Raw genomic sequence first — 11,585 nt, 5'->3', positions numbered from 1 at the left:
CTTGTAGGGCTGGACGATATGGCCAAAATTGATATCACGATATATTTCTTAATTTCGGTCGATACGATATAATTCCGATATCGATATGAACACTATTTATCTGAAATAGAAATCTTTTGTAACATTATAAATGCCTTTATCATCACTTTTGATCAATTTTAAGCATCCTTGCTAAATAAAAGTATTAATTTCTATAATTTCTTTCCCCAAAAAAATAGTAAAACATTATACTGAATGGAATAGTGTATAATGTTACAAAAGCTTTTTATTTCAGATAAATAGTGATCTTTGGATCTTTCTATTCATCAAAGAATCCTGAAAAAAAAATTTACTCAACTGTTTTAAATATTGATAATCAGCAAATCAGCATATTAGAATGATTTCTGAAGGATCATGTGACACTGAAGACTGGAGTAATGATGCTGAAAATTTACCTATGTTTGATCACAGGAATAAATTACATTTTAAAATTTATTCAAATAGAAAGCAATTTTAAATAGTAAAAATATTTCTACATTTTACTGTTTTTGCTGTACTTTGGATCAAATAAATGCAGGCTTGGTGAGCAGAAGAGAATTCTTAAAAAAAAAAAACAACATTAAAAATCTTACTGTTCAAAAACTTTTGACTGGTAGTGTAGGCTGATTATTCTTATAGATTGAAACAAATGTGCTTCAGCCAGAAAAAAGGGTATGAAAAGTGCTCCGAGTCGCTGCAGAAAACAAAAAAATTGAACAACAACAAAAACTGGAAATGTTGCTGGAGACAGGCTTATTTAAAATGCAAACTCAATCTCTGCCAGCAGGAGGCGCTTTTAGAGTGATAAAACCATAGGATAAAACTGGTAATGTATATCGAAATATCGGAAATGTGTTTAAAAATCATATCACCGTTATTGAAAAAAATTATATCGCGATACATATTGATATTGAATTATTGTCCAGCCCTAGCGCAGCTCAGGCAGCGGTTAATATATGCACGTTGTGACACCAGTGCTACGTGAAGAGGATGCCAAATCACGTCTCTGGCAGACGTGAAGTAAAACTGACCTGTCAGGATTCAAAGGAGCTGTCTAACAGCCACTCATTGTTCTTATAGTAGACGTTTTTGCTCATTCAGTCTAATAATTTTGTGCTATTCCTGTTGTTTTTCAAGTAAATGACACAATGCGTTTAATTAATTCTCAAATGCATCAAGCTATAGTTACTGAATATAAATGCTATTATGTTTGCAGAAGAGAAACTTTGGTTTACTTTGAGAATGGTGTTTTTCCTCTAGACAGTAAGTTACTTTTGTGTTGTGATTGGTAAGGAGCCTCATTTAGTTTGAGGAGCTGTTAACTATGCTTACATCAAAGGCTTCTAATTAGAGATGTTTGATTGCTTTGTGTCTAGTGGGAAATCAAGAATCTCATTATTGCTAATTGAAGGACTTGATCAAGATAATGCCCCTCCTTTGTAAAACTTAAATAGAAGCGCAATGTTCATACCTCTGTGACTATGAAGGATGTGAAAATAACTGTACTTGCTTATAATACAATGTAGTTAAGATGCTCTGTAAAGAAAACAAATCCTCTTACATTTATGGTAAAAATAGCAAGTATAGTTTCAAGGATATTGCTACCTATTTACAATTCATAACCATTCATTTTTTATATAATTTTACACTCTAAAAAATGCTGGGTTAAATACAACCCAGTGCTGGGTAAAATAGGGACAAACCCAGCAATTGGGCTGTTTTGACCTAGCGGTTGGGTTACATGTTTAACCCAACCTTCTGGGTAGTAACCCAACCACTGGGTCAAAACAACCCAATTGCTGGGTTTGTCCCTATTTTACCCAGCACTGGGTTGTATTTAACCCAGCATTTTTTAGAGTGTAATATGTGAACCTGAACTAAACAGTAGCATAACACCCCTGATGTACATAGCAGATATATACATTAAACTATTTAAATAAAACATTTTAATTAAAACACATTTAAATTCTGTGTCACACAGGAGCTTATTATACACTATTTATAAACCAACAAAAATCATACTTTGTACTATTATTATTATTTTATAGTGTGTAAGCAATTAACAAGTTTTTCCTACAGCATTTTATATTATTTTTACATTACAATCTCTTAATATTTTTACAAGGTGGCTTGTGCTTCACTTCTCAGTTTGAAAAGAAAAGAATAGAGAAACTGCTGAGAGGGACAGAGGGGAAAAAAATAAGCCAGTTTCTCTGGAAAAAAATGTGTGACTTGCTCCTCTATGATCACAATACACTGAAGGATATCTAAATGTCATGTACCCTTTTATATTGTGTTTTTAACAAAAACTGACAATCCATCCATTTGGCTTTCTATAGCCTAGCAGTAATACTGTGCATTAATAATTCTTGTATATTAGTAAACCACGTAATTTTTTTCACTTAAAAATGCATACAATTTTACACTAAACACAAAAGCGTTTTTATACTAATCTTAATATTAAAATAACGTAGCATTAAGTGTTTTTCCCTGGCAGTCATTTGTTCAGATTGCTCGAGGTTCACTGAGCGAGTGTGAGTATGAGAGTTAATGACTGCGCGCGCACGAGAGAATGAATTCATTCAGATCTGTTGCTTCGGTGAATCTCCGCCGAGACCGACGGAGCCCAGACAGATGCTGCTGCTGCTGCTCCCTTAGAAGGACACCATGAGAAACCACAGCCAGAATCGCGACGAGTTACTCAGTATTTCAGCTTTGTACGGAGGATGACATTAACATAATATCAAGATGGAATACTGACACTCTTGCGGCATTGACTGATATTTAAAAAAAACGCAAAAGAGATGAGTATAATTACTTTATCTTTGCTCCTGTGTGCTGACCTACTGGATTTCGTTATAGGTAAGTTTTACTTGAATTATGTATTATTTGAGCAGTCAGCTGTTTAGAGAACAGCTGTAAAATCATACCATATTGATATTTTCTCTGCACTTAAGAGTCGCGCTTTGGACTGAATGTATGTTTTTACTTTATACTGTACATTTTGGTAGGCTAATACCAAAACGCCTAAAGCACATCTGCACTATATATTTACAGCCTCAGGCTATTCTGTTCCACACTATATGAATGCAGTACTGATTGAATGATTTCTAGATTGAGGTGGCTTGTCCTTTAAACTCAGGTGCACTTGTTTAATGATTTTGATGGGTGGTTATTTTGAGAATAAAGCTTAATCTTTTGTCCTGACCCAGTTTTATGAGGGGTTATCTGCACTCTTAAATAATTAAAGATCATTGATTGCAGAACAGTAGTGCAGGGATATCTACAGTTAAGGACAAGCAAATATATAATATTATGTAATGAGTATTTTTCATTTGAGGGTGAGTAGAGTTCATTTTTTCTTTCATGCCTATGCATGCATAGAGAGACAGAGTGCTTGTTTTTGACACGAATCAGTAATTGCAGCCATCAAACTCTTTACTGTAACTCAATAATGCTGCCTAGCATCATGTCATGTCTTATTCTCTTGAGTTGAGCACTTCATGTCACCGGTCAGATCATATTAGAGGTCCAGAAGCTTTGAGAAGTGCACCATTAGCAGTGTTTCTTTATTTGTAATCATATATATGTGATTTAAGCCTTATGTGTTTTGCTTTAGTTCTCCAAGTCTTTTCAACAGCTATCATATTCAAGTTTTATCATGATGCATATAGCATGATTTTTGGACTTTTGTTTAATAAGGTTGACAGAATTGGAAGTTACACTGATAATGATACTGTTTAGTAAAGTTCATGATTTACAGCAAAGATTGAGGCAAACTAATTGTAAAGGTTTAAGAATAAAAGTCATTAAAAACCAATATTGATTGGACGTTAATGTAAATATGGGTGTGAAGAAAGAATACACGTCTCCTTAATTATATATGGTGACCTAGCAATCAGTGTTTAACTGATGTCATTGATTATTTTTGATAAATTTCTCCACTGTTTCAGACTGTATAATTCCTTCATCATATTCACAGATAACACAAATGCCTTCTTCTTGTGAGTACACTAGACATATTTAATACACTCTAACCTTTGATATGCTTTTATGCATGTTTATATAATCAAACAGATTACTGAAATCATCACAGTGGCCCAACTAATCCTTACACATCACCATTAACATTTCAAACCAACTTTGACATTTGACCAGAGATTGATTTTCTGCGATTTCCAAGATTATTGCAGTCTATAAAAGGTGCTTATGTGTGTGGGACTGTCATAAACCCTCAAAATGGACATGGTCTCCTCTCCACTCACTAAGCCTCCTAAAGGACACTCTGCAGCATTTGCTCAGTAAATGACGGCATGAAGAAGTGTGTGCTTGAGGGTCACAGGACATTCCCAGTGTCCTGTGCTGCATGTGGGGCAGCCTACAGGATCACTTGGTTGATGGAGAAAATACCATGGATTAGGGAAAGAAGAAAACACACACACACAGAAAAAAAAAAATCCATTCACTAACGTCACAGTTAAAAAAAAGCCAATACGGTGGAGCAGTGGGATTTTGTAGGTCAGTGAATTTGTGACAGATTATAGTCCGATTGCCTCCCAATCTGATGCCTCTGCTCGGTACATGGTGACTGTTTCAATGGAACTGCAGCACTCAGCAAGACACGGCTGCTTTTCATGGTTGTTCAAGATACGAAGGCATTTCATGCTTTCTGTCTAATGTTGGTAAAAATTTGAGTAACAATTGTAAACTAAGTCCTTTCACTTTATTAGGACAGGGACACAGCTCTGGCAGCAGTGATGGCTGGAAGACTTGGAAGAGATGAAATATAGCTTTAGATCTTGAAGCATCAAACTACACAAAGAATCCATCTTTGTGACAGCCATTATGTAATACTGTAATGCGCTGAACAATGTGTGTGTGTAGCATCTTTTCAAATCCATTCTAAACAGATGGGTGTTTGATTGATAGTGTAGCATTTATAGTCTGTTTAGCTTTGTTTTTTGTTTGTTTATTTTGTTTTGTTTCACTTTGCTTCTTTTGATTTGACTTTTTGTTTCTTTAGCTTTTTTTTTTTGATTATGCAGTATTTATAGTAGATTTTGCATTGTGTCTATAGAGTTTTGAAAAATGACATGAAGGTTCTTAGTGCAAAAATGATTGTAAAAAACTAATTGGGTAGTATTTTAGTAGATTTTGCATTGCTTTGTTTTTTTTGTTTTTTTTTTTAAGCTTTGTTTCATTCGCTTCTTTTAACTTTTTTATTACTTTACAGTTTCTTATTTTTCGTAGCTTTGTTTCTATTGTTTAGTTTTGTGTTTTGTTTCACTTTGTTTCTTTTTAGTTTACTTTGTTTTGTTTCTTTACATTTTGTTTTATTGTGTAGCATTTATAGTGTTTTTCTTTGCTTTTTGTTTAGTTTTTTTCTTAGTTTTAATTTGTTTAGCTTCTTTTACTTTTATTTTGTTTCTTTACATTTGATCTTGCTTTTCTTTGTTTTGTTGTGTTTAGTTTTGTGTTTTGTTTCACGTGGCTTCGTTTCATTTTACTTTGTTTCTTTAACTTAACGTTTTTACTTAGTCTCTTTACATTTAATTACATTTTGTTTTAATTTGTTTCATTTCATCAGAGAGGCACAATACATTACAATACCTGACAGGCATGCACTGATGAGAGTCTGTTGTTTTGAAAGTTAATTTTTTTATAGTATATTTTTTTGTTTACTTTTTTAATCATAAGAAGTAAGAGTAAATCAGTGCAATTTTTTTTTTAATTGAAATTAGGAACATTGCCTGCAATATAGATATTGATTTTAGGTCAGTTTTTCTGGATCATTGTCATTACAAGCAGAGTTGGTTGAATAATGGATAATCAGGTATACCTGTCAGGTATGTGCTGATCAAAGACTGTTATTTCTTACTGTGAGGAGATTAAAAATTAATGAAACATAGCACAGAGACATCTTATTGCGGGCTTCTCACAACATCCATTAATACTGTTTTTTGCAATCATGCTTTTTGATCTGAAATATTCACAACTTGGATCAAGAGCTCATTATATGCTATAATTTCACTGTCATTGCAGTATGACCTCTCTTGGGGGAGGTTTATATTGCGTTCTTCAAAAGCACTCCGTTTTGCTAACTTATGATTTCAGAAATGAGGAGAGCACTGTAATTTTGCTAGGACTCGTTGCTGGTAATTTGAATGGGATTTTAAAGGAGGGCCATGCAATTTGAGGATGTAATACTGCATTCAGAAAGTGACACTGCTATCTTTTTCCAGGTTATTTAACAGTCACCATTGAGCCTCTCCCTCCTGTGGTTATGGGGGACACAGTGACTTTGAAGTGCAATTTCAGGACGGATGGCAATTTACGAGAGATTGTGTGGTTTCGGGTAAGTGGGGTCCGAGCTTCATCTTTGCATGATACGCCTTTTATTTCAGCATCCTGGGAAACAAATAATCACTTGTTTTTCAGTGTGCTAGTTTTTGTGCCTTTTCAAACTCTTTTAGGTTGTTGCTCTGTTGGCAAACTGACATTGTGAGAACAGAAGCTGTCAAAAATATGAAAATATATTCAGGATTAAGAGTGAACGGCTCAGTGATTTTAGGACAAGCTGTTTTCATTTTGTCGTCACACAGAGACATAAATGTGGCAGGTTTGATGAGCCAACAGATAAAACATTCAATTAAACACATCAGTATGCCAATATATTTCCATGACATTTTAAAAAAGACTAATTTCCAATATATCATATGTTTATTTAATTACTTAGAAAATCATAAATTATTTCTGCTTTCCTGCATCTATCCCCCTCCACTGGAAATCATACAAAGGTCACATTCTAATAGTGGTCCCAAAAACTATTAAAAATGTATAGATAACAAAACGTCAAACCATTTTATTTATTTTTAAAAATTGAGTATTTGACACCAACTGGTAAAAACTTATACTTTATCTTAAAAGCAAGGAATTTGCTTTGAATCTAAATGTCTGCCAGGTGCATAACTGTAAATGTGGTTGTCAGATGTTAATGGATCTTGTCCATAGTTAATAAGATGACTTTATACATGCGCTAAAAACCACTTTGACATCAATTGGTTAAAACTGGCTCAGAAAAATAAAGCTATTTCTGAACTTACAAGAACTTGCACCACAGATGTCAGCTGCTTTAATGCTGAAGTTATCTTATACAATGAAATTCATACATTTTTAAGCATGATTTTAGTCCAGATGACAGCTAAACATTTATGTAAATTATTGCAAATAATCAAGCATTTACTGTAAGTAGGAAACATGTAAATGCTACTTTTTTTTACCCAGTACATGCTAGTATATTGTCATTGTTTTCAAAGGTGACGGAAGGTGGAACATCAAAACAGAAAATTTTCACCTACGATGCCATGTACAACACCAATTTTTCTCACATGGAGGACTTTCGCAGACGAGAGGACCTTGTTTACCAGTCAACTGTCAGGTTATACAGTTTATAGTGGATCTTACTTGGCTTTCCTCTCGGCACGCAAAGTGCTATTTTTATGGCTGCTGCTGTTATGTGTTTAGACAGATTGTTCCTCACTGTTCTCAGGCTCCCTGAAGTTCAGATGGAAGATGATGGACCATATGAATGCCATGTGGGGATCTATGACAAGGCATCTAGAGAGATGGTGGTCTTGGCATCTGGGAGTATCACTCTTAATGTCATGTGTAGGTTCTAGTTATAAACCATCATACACAATTTCTACATTGAGGCATTGTATGTGGTCAAACAGGGTTGTAAGGTTGTAATCCCTGCAAAAATGCAGGGATTTGCTTTAGTATCTGGTTGGGTCAACAAAATCCATTCTGTTGTTAACTGCCATAGTTCTTCTAAAAATCATGTTCTTTCAAACCTGTATAACTTTCTTTCTTTTGGGTACATGAAAGAAAAACTTTGGGCCCAACTGACATTCATTGTATTGACAAAAATATCTTCATTTGTGTTCCACACAAGAAACCACACAAGAAAGAGGTTTGGAACAACATGAGAAAGAGTCAAATATGACAGAATTCTCATTTTTGTGTGAGCTATATCTGCAACCTCTGGAAAAAGAAAAAAATTTCAGTGCACTTTTCTGTTATTTGAAAGGATTCTCTGTAAATGTAATAATGATAATGGAAAATTCACGATTAACTACTTGATATAAAGATGCTTATTTTGATTGAGCAGTGTTTTAGCCTAATAGCATAATAACAGTGTGTATATCTTTTCGGTATCAAAACCAGGACAATATTGTAAATTCTCAGTCTCTTTCTTAATTGCTTGTGCAAGTACCTACATGCCCATAAAGTCTGGGAATATTCAGCAGGGTATTCATGCAATTTCCCTCTGCATGCACTTGTAAATTAATAAGTTTCAATAAGATGTAATATGCCGTGACGTGAAATACGAGCTAGAGTTCATTTCATGGCAGCTAAGAAATCATCAGAAAGATTTCACATGGATTGCTGACTTAAAACAAGAGATTTTGCTATTGTGATATAAATCTTGCCTACTAATGCACTTTGCTTATAAACTGAAAGCTCGTTAAATGAGGATCTCCTGGCTTGCAGTCCGAAGCACAAAAGTGCCCTTGAGGGAAAGATACTAATAATTACTTTGAATGCTGCACTGTCATCTCTGCTTATCTCTTTGAATTGCTGGTGTGACACTATCGATTTATAATGAGTTTTCAATGTCTTTGTTTTTCTCAGCTCCACCAAAATCAATATCTGTTGAGGCAGCAAATCAGCCAGCTCGATTCAGTCGCTACGAGGCTCAAAATTTCACGCTTGTTTGCATTGTAACTGGAGGAAAACCTGCCCCCGTGGTTAGTAGAAGTATTAAAAACAAGCTCTAAATTAAAACCTAAATAAAGACGGACATGTACAAAGCAGAGGTTATTTAAATGGAAATGTGTTTCTTTGCCGTTTAGTTGTAACTTTTCGTAATTATTTCTTCACCAAACTCAGGTGTACTTCAAGAGGGATGGAGAACTTATTGAAGTCCATCCTTTCACGTCTACTGAGGAAGTGGAAAACAGAGGCTTGCTCGCTGCCATGGATAACCAGCCGCTTATCAATCGAGAACTGGATGATACAAAAGTGCAGAAGTCTCTTTCTTTCCTGGGCCCTTATAGCGAGCCGGTGCGTCTGGATAAGGACCGGCCCCAGCGCAGTTACACGTCTGGAGCCCCTGGTCAGGAGGAAGCCAGTCCCACCACAGAGATCATCCCAGAGACTGTGATCAGCCGAGAGTTTCCCCGCTGGGTGCTGAGCTCAAGCCCGATGTATTATTTCAACCATACGCAGTCTGAGCTTCATGACGGTACTTTGGAGGTCCAAGCTATGCTGACCTGGCACTTGAACCCACAGCTGGACAATGAGGCTCTGTTCACCTGTGAAGTCAAGCACCCTGCTCTTTCCATGCCCATGAAGGCAGAGGTTACGCTCTGTGAGTGTCACTTTATATACGTTACCAAATACAGTTACTGAGACTAAAGACTCATTCACACCAAGAACAATAACTATAAAGATAACGATAAAGATATAGTTCTAAAAATCGTTCTCAATAAAAAAGAATAGCAGGGCCCACACCACAGCTATAATGATAAAGGCACAGAGAAACGATATTGTTGGAATCAATTTCAGAAAGATTTTTTCCAGCTGATGAACAGAAGATATTGTCCACTGGTGTGGACGCTGATATATTTATCTTTATAGTTATCATTCTTGGTGTGAACGGGTCTTAAATATGTTTATTAGGGTCTCACAATATATTAGAGTTTTTTATTTAATATTTTAATTATGTTTGCTCCTTTTTCCTGTTTTTACATTTAGATTACCTTTACTTTAATGTCAACATTTACTTAATCTTCAAATTTAGCAACATCTTTAGCAAATTGCAAAATGAATATTAATTTTTCATACTGTACATAATTTAGTGATACCTAAATTCACTTTAAAACGATTGATTTTAGTTATTGGTCTTTTTTAAATATATATTTTTTAATTTATTTAAATTTTTTTTTTTAATGCTAGTTACCTTAGTTAGCTAGTTAATGCTCAGTTCGCACCGGATTTCTTTTGGGAACTGATTGATTGCAGGCCTCATTGAACTAAGCTTATGCACATTGCCAAAATTATCCACACTAACAGTCAGTTCCAAGAAGAAATACAAAACCTATGTGTGTGTATGTGTGTATGTATGTATGTATGTATATATATATATATATATATATATATATATATAAATGGAAGACCTTGACTCTCTGCCTCCTCTGACATAATGACAACACTTTTACTTCTCACTGTTTACAAGCTGCTCCAAAAGGCCCGAAACTCTCTGTGGCACCAAGCAGAGCGAAAGTGGGAGACACAGTTCGCATCAAAGTGGAGGGATTCCAAATGGGACCCAAAGCGGTACAATCATGAAAGAAGAAATGTTTCTAGTATATAAAGTGGTGCAAAATAATTATTTGCAAACAATCCAACTTAACAGTTGCAGTGATTCATGTTTTTGTCTCAGCAGAATATGCCTACTCTAATTTGAATGCACGGCAACAGCAATGGCTAATGTTTTACATTATAATGCCTACCAATGTCTTTCGGAAATGTTGAACTAAATAATTAAGTTGCTTTTGATGATTTATAGTGTACCTTAAATGTCTTTGAGAGCTTCTTTTGAAAACTGTTTAATATTCTCTTCAAGTACAAAATATATGAGCAAATGAATATTGCCAGTGGTGTTTAGCAATGTATATAAATGATTAAAAAGAGTCTCCCTAGCAACTCCTCATAAATATTTTAGCTTTGTTTGTAATGTTTCACACTTGAATGCCGAAAAATATAAACTATATACTCTGCAGGGTATAACCATGCTCAGTGTTTTAAATGTCTGAAGTGTTTAATGAATATTTTTGTGCTACAGAATAAAGTGTTTCCAGAGCCTCTATTCACTTGGACACGTGTGGGAGGACCTCTGCTGGATGGAAGTGAAGAGAGATTTGGGAAAGTACTGGTTCTGGAGAGAGTCCCAGCTGAGCTCAACGGATCCATGTTTCGCTGCACGGTCCAAAACCCATTGGGATCTACCAACACTCACACCCGCCTCATAGTATTTGGTCAGTATACTAGAAGATGCATCACAAATAATTTAAGTGGTCTGTAGCCAACACTTAGATGCCTCATACTGTTCAGTTTCTACCTAAGATGTGTCTGCTTCACAATGCTGGATCCACATCTCATGTGACCTTATCCAGCACTCACATACATTAAAATGTTCGGTCCATTCCCAAACATCCTTATTTCTCACAGTATTTTGTTTGTACTCAGTAATTAAAGGGGTCATATGATGTTGCTAAAAAGAACATTATTTTGTGTATTTGGTGTAATGAAATGTGTTTATGCGGTTTAAGGTTCAAAAAACACATACTGTACATTATTGTTTCTCCTCTATGCCCCGCCTTTCTGAAACACGTCAATTTTTCCAAAGCTCATCGTTCTGAAAAGCAAGGTGTGCTGTGATTGGCCAGCTATCCAGTGCATTGTGATTGGCCGAATACCTCAAGTGTGTGACGGAAATGTTA

The 11,585-nt window shown here is 35.2% G+C and overlaps 1 protein-coding gene across 1 annotated transcript in view; it reads left to right on the top strand.

The window, feature by feature from the left end:
* Positions 1 to 2,659: 2,659 nt before the first annotated feature.
* The window catches only part of LOC107737570 (immunoglobulin superfamily member 21-like), an 11,960-nt gene continuing 3,034 nt past the window's right edge, over positions 2,660 to 11,585 (top strand). Inside the window, exons 1-8 of the mRNA XM_016549103.1 lie at positions 2,660 to 2,880; positions 6,261 to 6,373; positions 7,335 to 7,456; positions 7,568 to 7,686; positions 8,713 to 8,828; positions 8,971 to 9,451; positions 10,319 to 10,419; positions 10,928 to 11,120. Of these exons, the coding sequence (XP_016404589.1) occupies positions 2,823 to 2,880; positions 6,261 to 6,373; positions 7,335 to 7,456; positions 7,568 to 7,686; positions 8,713 to 8,828; positions 8,971 to 9,451; positions 10,319 to 10,419; positions 10,928 to 11,120 (1,303 nt within the window). The 5' untranslated portion in view covers positions 2,660 to 2,822. The remainder of the gene's footprint in view (positions 2,881 to 6,260; positions 6,374 to 7,334; positions 7,457 to 7,567; positions 7,687 to 8,712; positions 8,829 to 8,970; positions 9,452 to 10,318; positions 10,420 to 10,927; positions 11,121 to 11,585) is intronic.

The sequence above is a fragment of the Sinocyclocheilus rhinocerous genome, unplaced genomic scaffold, assembly GCF_001515625.1.
Source record: "Sinocyclocheilus rhinocerous isolate Xijiao unplaced genomic scaffold, SAMN03320098_v1.1 scaffold72, whole genome shotgun sequence".
Classification (NCBI taxonomy): domain Eukaryota; kingdom Metazoa; phylum Chordata; class Actinopteri; order Cypriniformes; family Cyprinidae; genus Sinocyclocheilus; species Sinocyclocheilus rhinocerous.
Note: the sequence above shows the minus strand (reverse complement) of the source record. Positions and strands in the feature narration are given on the sequence as shown.